Here is an 18,466-nt window from a genome sequence, read left to right on the forward strand (position 1 = left end):
GTGCTGTCTGACTAAGGCTTTTCGTGAGAAACATATGTGCCTTAAACAAACTTCCACTGGGAAGTGCCCTTTTCTGAGGATGATCCCAGCGTGGCTAATAGCCTGGTCGGCAGGACACCTGCCTGGCAGGAGATTTTAAAGGCTTCCGTTTTTGCTCTGGTTGATTCAAAGACATGACCCAACCGCTGGACAATAAGGTCATTCTCTCTCTTTTGCTCTCTCTCTCTCTCGCACTGGGCCATTCGATATTTTTGTTAAAAGCAAACAGCTCTGCTAGAAAAGACGTTGGTAAGCAGAAGTAGTTTGGCATGGAAGAGACAAGAGGATGAGTATAGAATTTATTTTGTTAATTTACAACTGTTTAGAATGAAATAGTAGCAGGAACAAATTAAAAAGCTCAGAAACTGAGTTAATGATAGAATTTTTAGGGATGTAAGGAGAATAGCTGCCAAATTACGCAATCTGAAAAAGAAGGCAGTGATAAAATAGTGGGTAAATACATTAATCCATTAATTGCCAGAGAATAATTGAGGCGTAAAAATGCACAAAGAGAAAATGCTCATAATAGTTACATGCTTATGAGCAATTAAGCGATGAGAGTAAAATGTTGTAACAGGATTAAAATAATACATGAGAGTAAAAGGCTAAGTGTAGAGAAGATAAAACACGGAGGTAACATCTGAGTTTCACATGTACTCAGGTACTGACGTCACGCAGGTTTCGTTTCTTTTGTTTGAAAATGTGAATGATATACACAGGAGCATAGGTGCACCTGCAGGATCACGGAAGTTGCGTATGTGCATTTGTGCATGGTAGAACTGTTTGGTTTCAGGCTCACAGAACTATTTGTCGCTTTATCCGAGGATATAGAGCTTGGACGAAAGGTCAGTTCCAGCTGTGCTAAAGACATTCTACCTGCATAGAAAAACATACCCTTAAAAAAAAAAAATAGAATTACCTTATTAATTTTCTTTCTTCCCCTCACTGCCCCTTCACCATCGCCAATGAAGACTTTTGAGCAGGTTAATTGCAGATCATTTGTCCCATTAATGGGCCCCAAATCCACTGGGAACAATATCTATCAGGCAGTTTATCTAAGATTCAGTAACCTAGATATCTTGACACAATGCTTAGATGTATTGATGGGGGCTGAGGGAGAATGAGGAAGGAAAGAGGTGGAGAGGTTTGTGCTATATCCCTGCCCAGACAAGATGGAATCTGGACTATTTTACTATTTATTTTCTGCCTCTCGAGGATGTAAATAAAATATTCACAGACTTTATGTGAAAAATGTTAAATGCTATTAATATCAGAAGTAAATGCAGTGAGATTATTTAGTTGAATAGCATTTTTACAAAGATAGATATTTAACCCTTTGTCATCTAAGAGTCTTCCTAGTATCCGTGTACAGATTTTACTCCTTACAGATCTATACATGGACACAAATGGAGTCATTTGGAGGCTTGGTACTGCGCCTGTGTTCTCTGCCACTTAAGACTAGAGGTAATAGCCTTAAATTGCACCAGTTCAGGTTCAGGTTGGATATTAGGAAAAATTTCTTCTCTGAAAGAGTGGTGAGGTATTGGAACAGGCTGCCCAGGGAGGTGGTGGAGTCACCCTTCCTGGAGGTGTAGGCATGGTAGGAGTGGGCTGATGGTTGAATTAGGTGATCTTAGTGGTCTTTTCCAACCTTTATGTTTTCATGATTCTGTACTGTTTTGTGGGCACAGAGAGTTGTCTGAGCCACAGTAACCCTCCTGAGTCTTGTTTGTGACTTAAGGGCCTCTTTCAGAGGACTGTGAAAAGCTGGAATAGAAAAAAACTATCACTGGAGCCATGTCTCGGAGGACCGTGAGGAACACAGGAGGAATAGAGTTTTAGAGATTTTTAAGTGAATTCTTGATTAATCCAACTTAGCATAAGAATAATATTTGCAGGATCTAGGATATATCAGATATCACATGAGAACGCCATGGTTTCTGTGCTTAATCTGTATTTAGTTGCAGGCCATTTGGCCCTGGGTTCCATCTGTCCAGACTCTCAAGACAGGGTCAATAAGCATTTGTTGTGTAACTATAAACCAAAACCACAAGATCCCTCATGTTTGGGAAGAATGGAAAACTTTTCAAGAGAGTAGTGAAAAAATTGTCTCACCCAGTGAATAAAAGTAAATCAATATTCTTTCAGCATATTGTAGTTAGATAAAACGATGTCTGCTTGACAGAAGAGTAGGATTCGTTTTATGAATGTCACAGCAATTCAGTCGTATTTAGGAATGATGTTTTCATGTACTGCTGATTTCAACTGTTTTAAAGCTTTCCTTCTTGTTTCTAAAACAGTATTTGAAAGTGTCTTTGGAGAATGGTACAAGTTTTACTCAAGACCTTTCCGCATCAGTGAGAAACAGGAGTTCAATGCGAAGCCAGAGGGAAAAAATTTATCGAGAGCTGTGCAACTGTGTGACTGACAGAGTTTTAAAGAAAGGAAAAGGAAAAAAAGGAGGCTGATTTTAGTTCTGACTGCTAGGCTCTGAGCAGGTCTTTTATGCCCTGTGCTGTACCAGAGTGATAATGTTTTTTACGTGCTGCTGGAAAGAGCAGCCGGAAAAGAGTCTAAAATGGAGTGTTCAGGGCCCAAGAGAGGAAATGCAGCCAGAGAAAATTACCTGTGAGAATAGCAGGAGATGTGACTTACTGAACTGACAGCTATAAACATGACTTACATTAACTTGAAGACCTGAGCATCTGTGTTTATGAGTGCTTAGATTAGTGTGTTTTCAGCTGATTGCTAAAGCTGTAGGAACTCCTGGTATGAGATCAGCCACGTCAGTACTCATGGTAGTTTGTGAGAAAAGAAATCCATCACATTTTCTGCTGGTTTGCTAGGAATTATAGAAGTTTTTGTAAATGTAGGTCTGGATTGAACGCAAATTTATTGGAGGTTTATTTGAAATTCTAGCTGACTGGTTCAAACACCACTTCTGGTGGTACCTACATTAAATGAGGTGCTGAGCTGTGTTTGGTATAAGTCTGGTGGAAAAGAAGGAAAAGGTGGAATGAAGCAACCTGCAAGCAGCAGTGGGTGGGTGTTCAAAACTTGCGAAGAACAGCCCCCTGGTGCCTCAAGGTGGGAGGCTCCATTAGCTAATGAATCCAAACTCAAGATGTTCTATCCTGATTAAATTAGACTTTACTAAATGTTGGTGGCTTGTTGTTGTTGTTGTGAATGGATTCTTGCTCTTTGGAAAAAAAAGTTGAAACCCCTAAGTGTGCAGTCAGTAATTTGTTTTGGTTGCCACTGGTTCAAACTGATTTCAACTATCAGTAGAGAACCACATTTTTTAATGAATTAGGAGCTTTGAGATGCTTAATGGGAGGGAGGTCAGAAACAGTTAAAAAATCTGTTTTTACCCATCTTCTCTGTGATCTGTGAGATTTGATACTCAGTGAATAGATTTTGCAGTTTATACCTAATCCCCTGAGAAAATTCATTCCTCCTGTGCTAAATTAAAGGATGAATGAGATTAATGCACTTTGTCATTCTGAAAAAATAGATATGTAGTTGATTAAATCACCTTGTCCTGCAACACGGGAATTAACAGGCCTGAAAACAAAAATATTGTTCTATATTTTACAGCACAAATACTGAACAAAACAATATTAAACTGTTTTTCTGTCTCCAGTTGTCAGAACCCTTTGGTCAATTTCCAAGTGATTTTTATTTTTCTTGCAGATGCTGACATCTTACAGTAGGTTTCTATTTTCCCTCAGCTAAAATATGAGTTTTTGCTATTCAACTGACTTTTCAGCAACTAGAAACTTGTTTTTGCCTTTAGAAATAGGATGTGTCTCGGGAACAGTTGCATATATTTGAATTAATACTGCCTAGTGCTATCAGGCTACACATGCATATACATACATTCATAACATAAAGCATCCTTAGCAAAATCTAGATTCTACTTGAAAATGAGGGGCAGCTCTCATAAATTTGGAGACTATTTCTGAATACATGGTTTGAACCCGTGTCCTACTCAATAACTATTTTTAAGTTGTGAAATCTAATGAAATCCCAAATCATTTCAAGATGAAAATTGCTTACCCTTTGGTTACTGCCTTGCCTTGAGAAGCGTCTCACTTGGCTGACCCATGTCACCCAATGCTCCTTCTTGGGATCACAGTCTTGTCTGAAGCCTGAGGTCTGCATGAAGGACTCACAGATGGAAACAGAAACCCTGAACTCCAAGGAGGAGGCCAGAGAGGAGGCAGATTTCAGGTATGGAGTTTAACAAACGGAGCAGAGCCCCAGGTGCCTGAATGTCACTATTTGCTGTTACAGTCCATTGGCAGTGCAGCTTTTCTTCCTGCTTGTTGTTTACACAAGATGATTACCCATCTTTTCTGTAGAACATAGTCTCATTGCAGAGAGAAGACAAACCTATTCTGGTGAACTTGGGTGTTTCACTAAACAAGACAGCTTGTTTTTGCAGCATTAGTTAAAGTTGGGGACAGTTAAGTCTATGAGGAGAAACGCACAGCTGAACCATTATCATGGGGGTATGGTGCCCAAAGAATTGTCTTCTGCTTTTGCTGAGCTCCTGCTGGGAAACTCTAGCTGTACGTACCTCACTTTCTCAGAACCTGGGGTCTGATTTAGAGGGTGCTAAGCACTCATAACTACTGCTGAAGACAGGTAAGAGCTGTACTTTGAGGTAACAAGTGCTATACAATGTGACATCTCATAGAGAGTTCCCAAAATTCACAGAAAATGTTTAACTTAGGCTCACTGCATATTTGTAGAATGGCAATAAGGAAACCTACAGGGAGCTGGAAAGGTGCATGAGTCACTTTGAAACTCTGGGGCTGCAGTGGAAAGTACTGGTGTCACATCACTGTGGAAGTGAGCAGTTTTGTTCTCAGAGCTGGGTATGAGCAACGTGCAGCACATGAAGAGAACAGAGCTACGTGTTGAACAATGAGGGGAGAAAAAGCATGGCGTACTTGCTGCACTTTCAACAGCAAAGGTGTTGAATCATCAGCAGAGCAGATAGAGCAGTTCGTGTGGAATAAGTAGCTGGTCTGAAGGTAACTAAAACATACCGTGTCATTCAACATGTGCTCAAAGGTGAGCCTAAAGCTGTGTACACCTTCATTTTGGTATTTCCTGACTTTGGAGTGCCTGACCTTTCCATTCTAGTAGATTTCTACACCATGCTTTCATGTGTTACTCACGAGGGAGGCTCTGGTTTCACGAGGCACGCAGTGTGGCTGCTTGTCTTTTGCAGCCTATTGTTGTGATGATGAGAGGATGACAGAGGATGACAGCACGTAAGCAGCCACTTGTGCTCCTCTCCAATTGCTTCTTCAGCTCTCTCTTTGGCTGCTTATTGCTGAAGATGTACATTTTTGGACTAAGCCCATCTTCTCTTTGTGTTCTCCCTGGAAATGATCGTTCCTCTGTTTACTGCAATAAGCAACAAAGGAAAGCCTGGTGGTGACCTAGAGACTATTTGCTATATTGCTGCATGACTATAAACTTGAAGAATCATTGAGAAAAAAATATGGGAAGGAATCTAGAACAATAGGTTCGAGAGCAATTGACAACAGAGCAAGAACAACTGAGCTAGCTCACTTTTACTTCAGTTTTATAGTTTAATGCCTATTGATGGGGGTTATTCTTATTTCAAACAGCAAATATATAAATATAAATGCATAGTTTCTAGTTTAAAAATTTAGAAATCTTGCTGAGGGCATTCTGGTATCTCAGAGCACAAGACTACGCCTGTGATGTGCTTCTTGTAAAGGAAGGTTATTAACGATACGCTGTGAGCAGAAAAAAAGTGTAGAGAAAGTTCATGGTAATGACAGCTGGGTAAAGGAACATTGTTTTGACTGCACTGAAATTACATGACGTATCTCTGGCAGTACAAGATTATGGTAAGGATATTCACAGGTTGTGGTGAAACTATTAGAAGTTGAAAAATAGAAGAAAGAGGACGCTCTCTTTCTGTTCTGAATCGCTACTTTGAGAAGCCTTCCCTTTGCTCTCTTTTATAGTTCAGTGTTCTGATGGAGCATCAAAGACCAAACAAAAACACGTATTTGACTTCTCAAGGGAATCTTCCTCTTAGACTGAGCCTTTCCCATGAACTTTGATTGAACCAGGTTGACTGCTTTTACATTTCTTTTTCAATATTAACATAACGGAAAATTCTATCAGGAGCAGACATCTGCAAAAATAATTTAAAAATATAACCCACTAAAGAAAGGCAGTGCACCTTCACCTTTTTTCATTTGAAAAACAGATTCTTGGGTAAATACATGCATAGTAGGCTGTGCAGTACAAATCTCAGACATTCTTGCTACTGCTTTTAAGTTTAAACGTTGTTGCAAAGACCCAGTGTGAGCTGGACCATCTGAAGGTCGGCTGTTCCATCTGCACACAGGGCTTCCCCCGGTAGCTCCTGTATGCGGGCAAAGCCTCTGCTCGTCCTGGTGGTGGGCTGAAGGCCATTGGTAGAAACAGCTTGCACTGTAAAAGAAGAATTTGACATGTAATTGGCAAATGGCCACATGGAAACAGCCATCCTGCAGATCAAGAGCAGCTGTCCATCTAAGGAAAGCCGAGGACAGAGGCTGAAAGAAGAGAGCTCTAAATTTTGTCACTCAGGACAGGCACTTGTAAAGAAAGGACGCTGCTTTTGTCATTATGATCACTAAAAACGGGCACGCTCACCAAAAGGAGCTTTTCCCTCCCTGGGGCAGTGGGATAACTCAGGTCATGCTGACCTTAAATAGCTTTGAGCAGTAATTACATTCACTGTTTTTGGTTTTTTTTTGTTTTTTTGTTTTGTTTTGTTTTGTTTTTTTGTTTGTTTTTTTTAAGTATTCTCTTGGTCTAATTGGATTTGTAACCTCTTACAGATGCTGCATTTTTAATTTAGATGCTATTTTAAGAAAATGAAGTTGCTAATGCACGCCTCTTTTAATAAGCATGGCAAGATCTCAGAAAGGTCAGCGTATGAAACTGACATTTCTTGATATTAAGCTGGCATTCAGGTGCCATTCTAGGCAATTAGTAAGTAGGAATCATTATATTAAGAACAAAAAGAAAAAAAAAAGCCAAATCAATATTCTTTATTCATATGACCAGCACAGTTTGTGCATTTTGTAATTGCCCCCCAAGGCAGAAAAGCACACGTTGTCACATAGGGGAGGAAGCCAGGAGGAGGCTGGGCTGGCTCTGTCCTATGCATTCCTGGAGGCGGGCACCTGGCTCTGCAGGATTCCTCTGCCTTTCCAGCAAGGACTGCTGGAACTTAAAGACTTCAATGGAAGGCTTTACTGCAAAGCATCTGAGGCTGTAGCATGTAAAAACAGTATTAAAACCAGAACAAGGATTATTACGGGAATTATTACAGGAGGACGAGGAAATAATTGAACGGAAGAGGGAAATAGATTTGGTTGAAAAAGAATTACTAATGATGTTTTGGAAAGGCACCTTATTTAATATTGTCATTAGTGACAGACACACACAGATATTTGAAATTGGCCCAAAGTTTGCAGCAGTATCAAAAATAGGACTAGAATGTTATATAGGAAGAATTTAGTAACGTTAAATCTGGAGTAACATAAATCAAAAGGAAACACGTGTAAAGTCATATCTTTGAGAAGTCTTGTTTCCACAGAAGGAAGGTGGTCCTCTGCCAAATCAAACAAGCTAAAAGCTGGTAACTGCTTCTACTTCCTGCAGTCACGAGGAATAATGAGGTAACAGCAGCAGCACTGTTACTGGTACTGCCTTGAAGAACTGCTGACTAACAGCACAGGTTAATTTCCACTGCTGGTTTCATCAGCACTACTGCATGGAATTTCTGCAGCTTCCCTAGGACTGCGATGTACTAACCCGTGGTTATTAGAGAAGACATAAGGTCACTTCTATGCTGAACGATATAACCTCGTTATATCGGAAATAACCTCGGAAACAAATTCCAATGATTTCTGACTAAATTAAAGCTACAATTACAATGCAATTAAAATTACATCGCTGCTTGAAGCCTAGGCTGCGTGTAAGGTTTTGCTCAGCCAGGTGGCTGTACAGAGCCCAGGACTAAGAACTCTTGCTATCTGAAGTAGGCTAGGAAAAACATGTGCCTGTTTGCCGTGGCTTGAGAGAACTGCTGGCTGCCTGGGGAAGGCTGTCCTTGACCAGCTGCTTGTCAAGATACAAGTACCAAGGCACACTGTTCCAGCTGGCACAGGCAGCTGCAACTATCGCTGCTCCTGGGGCAGCCACGGCAGGAAACTGTGCGTGGTCTTCGTTCACAATGGAAGCAAATCAGGAAATAATAGTAGAAGTTAGTTCATGCAGCTTGTCATCATACAGCACAGCCATTATGGTAATTTTTTGCTAAGCATTTACAAGATTAATGTGTCTTCAAAATTAGTCAGCCTGATTTCCTTTTCTAAGCCAGAAGACCTCAAAGCACTTGATAGCAGCAGCACACGCAAGTACGAATGCAAAGTGAATTGCAGCTATCATTAGATTAAACATCAGGTGCAAAACAGATTTATTTTCCTTTTCCTTGGCAAACTTCAAAGGTTGTTCTGCTGGATCCATACTTGGAGACTTTTATTTTTGCTAAGGTGTAAGCTTGAGATCTTCTCCTGGGTTTTCTTTAGCTCATAATTTGAAGCTGTGATAGATGGCAGACTGCTGGGCCTTGTTTCCCAGCCAGAAAGCAGAGCAAACCAACTTTGTCAAAAAATGAATACAGCAAACTAATACAGATAAGATTAATGAAATCGTTTAAAGCAATTCATTTCATCACTAAATATTTAAGCTGGGTACATCTGTATGAAGGAGAGAGCTATAAAGCAGCATGCCATTTCCAGGTACAACTTTGGACTAGAAAACTTATTCTTCAGGTAGTTGTACGTTAGTGGTGACTGCTGAGGCAAACTGCTCAAGGAATATCTTAGAATGGTGTTATCTTGGTCACATTTCAAACAATGTTATTAATCAAAGTCAAAGTCTTCCTCTTGGAAAACTGGACAGATCTCAGTGGGTCTGAGAGCTATGGGAGGTTCTGAGACAGAAGGTTTTGATAGTATAGATAGCCAAATAAACTCTTCTGAATATCAGTCACCTCATAACAATAAGCAGAGATCAGCCCCTCTCCCCCAGCAATACTGCAAAGGGGCTTTCAATTGATAAGGTAAAACACATCTGATTTACAGGTTTTTAAAAAAAAAAACTAATAAAGCTTAGAAAATATACTCTTATATCATGAAAACAGAAAAATGTAAGGATGTAACATTTTGACAATACTTAGTTTGCAAAGAGAACACTGAGTAAATCTGAGTAAATTGTTTGAAAATTTACAAATATCCAAGGAGAAAGCACTTGACAGATTTTTCCCTAAGGAATTCAAAGTTCAGTGCCTGTGTTGCAGAAAGCCCATGGTTTTTCACCTACGAGAGGAGCTACAGCAGAGCTGGATTGGACCTTGAGATCTACAGCCCAGCAGCACTGCTACCACAGAACGATATCAACCCCCCTGAGGATCAGGCACCAGGAAGATAAAGTTCATCTCTAAGCTTTTTTACCCCTCCTGGCAATATCACCTCTAAGTTCTTCAGAATAAATCTGCCTATTTCTGGTGCTGGCAGTTACCTTTAATTCAGGATCTGGAATAGTGGGTCTGGAACAGGTAGTCCATTAGGAAAAAAAAGACAACTGAAAAAGCAGTGTTACAGACTGAGGAGAATAAAAAGGCAGTAACTCTTCTCACCTAACATAAGCAAATAGTGAAAGACTAAAAAGCAGAAGAAAAACACAGTGATTTACATATTCATTAACTAATTTGTATAATCAGAAGATTTAAAAGGTCATTACTGGAACACCTGCCTGTTAGCAGATGTAGAAGAATGAAGGCCAAAGAACACGGTTCTTATAAAGATGTTGATAGATAAACAGCTGGCAGACCTCCAGCTCCCTGCTGCGGCAGCATGTCTTTCTGGCTCAGGCTACTCTTGAGGAGAAAGTAAATCTGGAATTCACTTCTCCATACACACCCTGACATCCCTGTTGCAAAGTCTGACAGTTTATTAAGGATGTTGATATTTAAAAATAATAACATTCCAGCTAAATAAGCTTCTATGTAGAAGATTAATGAACTAGAAAACTTGCAAACTCCCACCACAGAAAGATGCCCGTTTGGATAGATGGGGGAACAGCACTGTGCACAGATCCTAATCAAGAATAAAGAGTCTGTCTCAATTTAAGTAAATCTGCTAATTTCGGTGTCAGTGCCACTCAGTAACACCAGAGATATCAACGAGCCATTTGCATAGACCCTAAATGGGAAGCGACCGGTCCCACTTCGTAGATAACCATTAGATATCCAGGTCTAACACAGTCCCTGTTTGCTATCTTTTCAGTCTCTGCCTGAATCAGTTTCTGGGGCTGCCTACGAGATCTTCTTCTAACACAGGCAAAAACATAGCGTCATGAACTTAGAACTCTAATTTATAAATGCCTCAATTAAGGCAAAATAACATTCTGCAATCAACACTGTATTACTAGTTTCAAGAGAGCATCTGTTCACGTTAAAAAGCTGAATAAGTAGCTTACATGTCTGCATCACCTGTGGCATTAATTTGTAAAACTAGCCAAATACAAAGCAATTAAACTTATTTAAATTGAGAGGAAGCCCATGAGATAATCCAGTCCAGTTGCCAGCTCAGGCAGGAATAACTTCAACATTGGCCAGTCAAGTTCTTGTCATCTCCAAGGATGGATCTTGCACCCTCCCTCTGGCAAACCTGTTCCTGTTCCACTTTGTTTCACTTCCATCAGGAAAAAACTTTCATACGTCCAGTTTCTCTTGCTGCAACTTGTGTCCACTGCCTCGTGTGTTCCTGATTTGTACTTCTCAGAAGTCTTTCCATCATCCTCACCGAGTAGCTGAAGACAGCAGTAAGGTTGCTTCTCTACACTATGCTGTAGTATGGAATTTGTCCATTGCAGGTAGAGGACTTTGCGTGCGTCTGGGTTGAACTCTACAAGATTTGTTGTTCTTTATGTCCAGCCCTCAGGTTCCTACTGAGCTGGGCAACATTCATCAACTGTTTCAACCACTGCTCCCAAGTTGGTGTCCCCAGGCAACTGAGTTTGCATTCCACTCCCTGCTAAAGACTTTTAATGAAAGTGTTAAACGGTACTGGCAACAGTTCTGCCTCGAGGAATGCCACTAGTAACCTGTATGCCTTTTAGCACCATTATTGTTGAAGCCTGAATGCCAGGCAGTTTTCCACTCTGTATGTAGTTCATCCAGTATAGTCTGTCTCTCTCCAATTTGGCTACTAATATATGAAGTTAAGTCTCTATAACAGTCTTCCTAAGGACAGGAAAGGTGACATTTTCTGTTCTGATTTCATTCACAAAAAGGAAGGAAATGTGATCAGCCAAGAAGAATTTGCTCTTTGTGAATTCATACAGGCAATACCCAACCACCTCGCTGGAATATGCGTGACCTCTTGGAATATTCTGAGAATTTCCCAGGCACTGGGGCTACGTGCTGCCTCAGTCCCAAAGTATAAGATACAATTATCATTTGTTTGATAAAAACAAGATAGTGATTTTTACTTCCCCCCCTAAAAACAACAATTTTATACAAAACAACTTTCTTAAAGGTCTTGGAGAATCTTTAATATTACATGATTTCTATATACACTTCTATACTTTTTGCCTGCTTTAAATGTACAGAATAGCAGAAAATAAATCTTAACTATTAATAAATTTACAATATAATCTTTTTTTTAAAAAAAAAACCAATATATCTTCTTTTAGTTTTCATGACAAAAGCTTCCATGTGGTCAGGGATTCAGAAGTTCATCCAAAATTTTCATTGACGATTCATACAGAATTCTGAAACAGCACAAAACAACGCATAACACAGTTAGATGGCTGAAATCACTCCTCAGCTACTTGATTCCAAGAGTACAGCTTGCTACCCCATTTCTTTGGCAAGTTTTTCCATTAAAAAATTAAATAGCCTGTTACAAAATTACTTTTGAAACAGATGTTTTTCTTCAGCTCTTCCATTTTTCTGCTGACCACCTCTAGCTATAATCTACAACAGATCAGTTTAATTTACTATGTCAATTCAAGCCAGTTTTCAATTATTTCAACATTTTTACAAATTTCTACAAAACTCTTCACAGCATTTTTCTCTTTTTTAAACACAATTAGTCAGATCCTTTCCTGCTGTTTCATATTAAAACCCACTTTTCATTTCTCTGTTCTCTCTCATTCTTCTCTCTTTGTAATTTTTCTCCTCAACTGTGGTCATATTTTCCCCCAAGCCTGAGCTTTCTGTCTTTTCCTTATTAACAACTATCTCCTTCAGCTGCTTATACACCCATGTTAGTCACTTTCTTTCTCTTTTGTTTCACGTTACTCCTAAACAACCTCAAAAGTCAGCTTTGGAACTTCCATTTGGAAGGCCCTTTTTATTTTCTTACATTCCCTGGAGCTGTCACTCACAGGGGTGCCTTTGCAATTGCATTCTAACACAACTTCTTCTAGTAATGCTCTGAGATATCCTATGAAGACAGAACAACTTTGGTCTTCTGCCAAAACATTATTATTCCAGTGTTAGCCACTATAAACTTTATTCTTCATGCTACTTTATTATCGTTGTTACAGTCTTACACTCAAGAAGCAAGGTTAGTCAGATATTTATCACCATGAGGTAGGGCACTTGGTAAGAGACACCAAGACCAGACGTACAGCAGACAAAGCAGCATACTGCATGTCAGACCATCTTGAACTCCTATGGCCATAGTGGTGTCACATATTTCTCCTTTAAAATGCTAACAGCCTTCAAGCCATAATGGATCTTAACTGACAAAATAACCTAGGATTAAAACATATTATTAAATTACTGTAATTAGTTCAGTACTGTGGTCCTATGCACAGTGCTATTTTGTCTATTTTTTGTTACAGTTCAAGGCTAATAGAGCAACACTTCTGTGAAGTTGGACCACCTACCAGCATCACACTGGCCAAGCTGCACACCATAACCTAACTACCTGAATAACTGCAGGCCTGCCCAGACAGGTAAGCTTAATGAAACCGCCTAATGTGCAAACGCAGGGACCTTGTTGATACGTGGCAGACAAATTGCACAAAGTTTATTACAACGCAATACAAGAATTATTATTCATGGATGCAATGAAAGCGCAATAAGGGGATTGGGAAGCTAGCTACATGATAATACTACAGAAATATTTTTCAGCACGCCCATTTGCTCAGTTTAAATTCTAGCGCCCATACACTGAAATGCTAATTACAGTCAATACAGAATATGGAGAAAAAAGGTATTATTTCACAGCACATTTGTTTCAAAGAGCATGGCACTTTTCTCTAGCCTCTAAATCACTGCATTGGCAGCTTTATTAGCATTTTTTTTGGCTAGAAATAAATACTTGCATTTTATAAGCTAAATTAATGTGCGTGCTATTACTCTTGAGGAAATTCTCTCAATATACAATATGCTGTCCAGAATTTTAAAGTGCACTGAACAGCAATCTTAGACCCATGGGGCCTCCTCAAACTGCTAGCTCAGCTAAAGAGGGAAGACTAATTTATAATGAAAAGTTTTGCTTCTAAATTAGTGTAACAATTCCTTGCTTAATGACAGCACTTTAAGTACTCCACCAGACATGTTTTTACCTATTTCTTTTTTCATTAATATGTAATAGATTACTTGTAAGTTTAAGATGCTGGCGCAGAATGTCAGGTCTCTTGGGAAATTAAAGCATCTCACCATTTCCTAGTGGGCATTAAATAAAGCAATTCACCAAAGTTGCTATGAGATAATATACTCAGAAGAAAGTAGTAATAATACTATGAAGTATTAGTTAAAACAAAGTAGTAAGTTTTAGCATCAGTGCAACATTGTGTGTTTGCAGCACTGCACTCAAAGTAATGAGCCAACATCTAATTTGCAGCATTCCATCATGAACATTTTGAGGTTTGGTAAGTAGAGTGGGAAAATAGAATGATAACAAGTTAACAAAGAACAGCGCACGTTTCAGACTGTGTATCATCAGCACGGTGTGACTACAGCACTGACAATGGCATGTCAGCAGACACTGCAGGCCCAGCCTGTTCCACCATAATGTCAATCTAAGAAAGCACAAACACTATAAATTAATCATGGAAAACCTAATCATTGAAGAACTTCCTCCTAACCTTTTCCAGCATGAATTTGGTTACTTTCTGGAGAGAGGGGTAAAAAACACCAGCACAACACATCTGTGGCTGTTCTTACAGTGCAAATTCAAAAGCTAGTAGAGAGCTTTGCAGGATTTTTTGTTATCATACTGTAATTCAAACTCTTGTTATGAACACTTCCATCATCACGTTTGTATTCACAAGTTCTTAATTTTATACAAAAGCCAGTTGTAGGTGATATAAAGGAAGCCATTCATCCATCACAAAACTAATCACTGTGTACTATCTGATGCTCTTCACCTGCCCCAGCTTCTAGCCTGGGGCAGAGATGTTCACGTACGCTCAAAGCAATTATCTGTGTTCTTACTGAAATTTATAGTCGGTAGTGCACTCAAGTGGTAGCAATTATTCATTTTCATGTGCCTGTTTATTTAATCATGTTAAGATATGCTTTAAATTCTCAGCCTTTTCTTGATTAAAAGAATTGCATAACTGAATACTCTGCTCCTAGCCTTTCCTTTCCAGTATATAATTATCATTAAAAAAAAAATATTGTGGTATAACACTGGGTAACCCAGCATTATATGATTTAACAGAAAAAAAATGTTAATTTTTGTGTGATTTTGTTTCTAAGGTAGGTCTCAACCAAAAGAACGTTGTCCTCAGTTCAAGAACTAACGAAAATGAGATTCCCAAGCAGCATGCTACTATGAACTCTTGGGAGTACTGCAGTATAAGGGATTAAGTCAGAATGCATCCAAATTAAATGCCAAAAAACCCTTAACTAAAATAATCATGTAAAGATTACAATCACAGCAAATGTATGGGCAGGAAATTTAAAACTGTGCTGAACTCAATGTCTTACAAGGTTTTTACCCATTATTGTAAAACGTGCAAACATTCAGAACGCTTGAGCTGTATTACAGAAGTATAGAGCACAGCATTTATTGCAGAAGGGGTATAGGAGGCGTTAGTGTTCATTTCCCATGGCAGATTTACCTTTCAGTACTGCTGGATTCTTCTGTGGCAGCTTCCTTGTAGGTTATAAGCTTTCTTTGAATGGCAGGTGCAACATCTTTTAGAAGGGAAGTTTTGTGCTTACCTATTTGAAATATGATTATGTTAGAATGCTGGACAAAAATAACGCTTAACAAAAAAAAAGCAAACGAAAAAACCTTTTGCACATTTTCATAGAGTATCTTTTTAAAAGACAAAAAAACCCCACTTTAATTAAAGATTAGATATGACTAGATTTTCACTGCCCTAGATTAATAACTGTGTGTTTCAGCAAGCCCAAATATAAAGATGGACCCTACGAGTTAACAGGTAGTCATATTTTCCAACTCACTATAACACTTGTACATGTTAAGCTATGGACTTACAAGTGATATGCCTTACTACCTGCTGCACTGGCTTTTTAAAGCATACCAGCAATAAATAAATAGAAAATATACAGTACTTTATATATATACGTACATATATATAGTACAAAATTAGTTTGACTGACCTTTAATTACACTCACAACGCAGACCATAGATGTAAGATGAAAAATCCCTCCAATTTCTCCAGAGAGAATGCATTCCAGTAATTCATTTAAAAATGACCTAAGGAAAAAATAAAGTAAATAGACTTTCTAAATCATGTTTATTTCAAAATAGAACAGAACAAGCTTGTGATTATACTACGCCGCCACCACAGCTTCAAAGATACCACGTAGGGCAAAGGCAAACTTATGGGGTGATGGAAAACAACCGGCTTCTTCTGGGACTGAGAGCACGTTTCAGTTCATAAGCTGCCAGGGAAGAGAATAAAAGATTTTCCCATCGAGTAAGCTTTTCTGAGAAATGAAGAGCTCGTGGAGTATTTTGGGAAGAACAGTCTGTGAAGAAAACACTGTAACTACTGGAATTTAATTTGTGCAATTTATAGTGAACTTTCTAAAATCAATTTATAGCGAAGTTTAAAATCCATTATATGACTCCAGTGGATTGCTAGTAACAACTCAGGCCCTTAAATCTAATACTACTTGTAGCTCAATTAGAACCTAGAGTTTAATTAACATTTTGTTCTAAAATGTGTATGTCGTGAGCATTAAATTGGAAGTGTTTCCAATTAAAAAAAAAAGCAACAGTGAATAATTCTTCTATCAAAATATAGGACTGGAAAAAGGTTTTGAATTTTATATAGCCATTCTTTCTTATGAATGAAGAAAGCCAAGACGTATGATTAAAGAGCTCCATTAGATGAACAGTCTTGTAAATCAGAACTGCTGGACATTTTAAAAAAAAAAAACTCACCAGTCAATATCTCCAAGATTCTGATCATGCAGGTGAATTTAATACGAAGTTTCAGGTTCTCAAAATGTATTTGAATTCAGAAATTAAAATATTATTGAATATACATAAGCTGTTCTACATTATTAACAACATTGGACAACTTAATGGAGAAACATTTACCTGACCATATTAACAGACTTCATAATTATGGCCATTAAGCTGCTTGAAAGAAGTGGAAGGTCTGAAACTGTCCTTGGTATAGTGAAATCTTTTTCACTGGAAGCCTAAAAAAGAAACAGTCAATAACTCAGTGTGTATGCAGAAAATATCCAGGCAAAGCTATACTTCAATAATTACACTAAGAAAGGCCTATCCTTAAATAATTAGAATAAAACATTCCCATGGATTGTTTGAACACCTTAAATCAATTGTGCAGTGCCCAAAATAACAAAAGATAAAATTTAAAAGGCACAAACTGAGCCACGTAAACAGCATCATGGGAAATAGCCTCCACAGTTTGCCTGAGTACAAGTTTATGACTGGTCACTACTTACAAATGCAGAGCATACTGAACAGAAATGAATATCCTTCGTGAATTTACGTTTAATTATGTACCACAATTCCTTAAACTTAGATGCCAGTGATTCCCTAGGCCAACTCTTTTTGTATCAAGTTCTGAATAGTATGGCAAATTAGACAACAAGTTCTGATTTACTAAAACAAAAGCTGCACATACATGTAAAACAAAATACAGAATTCAATCCCTTTTTTCCACTGGTAGGCACACGTCAAGCCACTTCCTGGGAAGCAGGGCCTCTGTAAGCACAATGGTTGCTTGGAAAGACAAGTGCCATAACCACAAACAACCCCTCTTCCTCCTCCTTTCCCTGAACTTTGTTTGCTGAGCACATTATCTGGTCTGGAGCACGCATGTGGTCAGTCAGGGTCAGCTGTCTTGGCTGAGGGGAAGTCTCGAAGCTGTGCAAACACTGCTTAACAACAGCCAAAACTTGCCGATGTACCACCAACACTGCTTTAAACTCACATGCAAACCACAGCACCATACAGGCTGCTATGAAAAAAGTTAACTCCTTCACAGCCAGACTCAGTACAAATACACATAGAAAGAACTTCTCAAAAAAGACCACGTTGTTTACCCCCAACACTGCCCAACTTCTAAAATTCTATAGTGAACAAAGTATCAGGACAGGCATCTTACATGTGTTTGTAAACCTGAGAGATGCATTTTAAGATCAAATTATGGCAAGTAAAACGCCCCATTTGTTCCATACCATAACACACAACATCTTCATCTGCAGCAGAAAAAAAAAGACATTTTCCGAATGCAGCTTTCTACTTCCAATTTAACCTTTAAAAAGCAATCAGCGTTAACTTTACCTGCTGTAGCGCAGAATTTATCTCTGCCAGTATTGCAGCTAGGAGAGTGGAAAACATTCCCTGGTGAACTGCCGGGCAAAATGAATGCCAGCACTGGACTGCGTGTACGAAATCTCCAAGAGGTGTTTGAATAGATTGAATCAACTAAAACCAAAGAGAAACAGATCAGCTGTTTGAGATTGTGTGAAAAAAAATTAAAATATTTCAACAAACTGCTGTCTGCCAAGAAGGGCAGATGACACCTTGAAAGTCACTGTGGTACTTTATTCACTTGGGATAAAGAGGGAAATCAGCAACATATGTGAAAAGTCTACTCACAAGTTTCAGAAAAACAAACAATGGTTGAACCAAAAAAAAAACCTATTTCAAAAGCTCTAAAAAGCAGATCAGCTTATTTTCCACTGTGATCCACCCATCTTCCTACTAACTTCTCTGCTATAAAATGCAAGAAGCTAACTTTTCTGTGAAGATCGGATGGTCAGAAGATCTTTGGGACATCATCCACATATTGAAGCTGATGTACTTCATGCTGAAACAAACATAAAATAGC

At 38.7% G+C, this 18,466-nt stretch overlaps 1 protein-coding gene across 3 annotated transcripts in view; it reads right to left on the reverse strand.

The window, feature by feature from the left end:
- The window catches only part of NCAPG2 (non-SMC condensin II complex subunit G2), a 45,108-nt gene continuing 32,866 nt past the window's right edge, over positions 6,225–18,466 (reverse strand). The window contains exons 24-29 of one of the 3 annotated variants that reach the window (XR_002435593.1): positions 17,917–18,060; positions 16,699–16,802; positions 15,749–15,846; positions 15,241–15,343; positions 12,793–12,919; positions 11,846–11,928 (exon numbers count right to left, since the gene is read on the reverse strand). Coding sequence is in view for 2 of the 3 variants with exons in the window: in XM_021388228.1 (XP_021243903.1) it covers positions 6,240–6,528; positions 15,241–15,343; positions 15,749–15,846; positions 16,699–16,802; positions 17,917–18,060 (738 nt within the window). In the remaining variant the exon portion in view is untranslated. Of the gene's footprint in view, positions 6,529–9,268; positions 11,929–12,792; positions 12,920–15,240; positions 15,344–15,748; positions 15,847–16,698; positions 16,803–17,916; positions 18,061–18,466 lie in introns of those variants that run through there. The other 2 variants (XM_021388228.1, XM_021388229.1) reach the window with 2 other exon arrangements.

The sequence above is a fragment of the Numida meleagris genome, chromosome 2 (genome assembly GCF_002078875.1).
Source record: "Numida meleagris isolate 19003 breed g44 Domestic line chromosome 2, NumMel1.0, whole genome shotgun sequence".
Lineage (NCBI taxonomy): Eukaryota > Metazoa > Chordata > Aves > Galliformes > Numididae > Numida > Numida meleagris.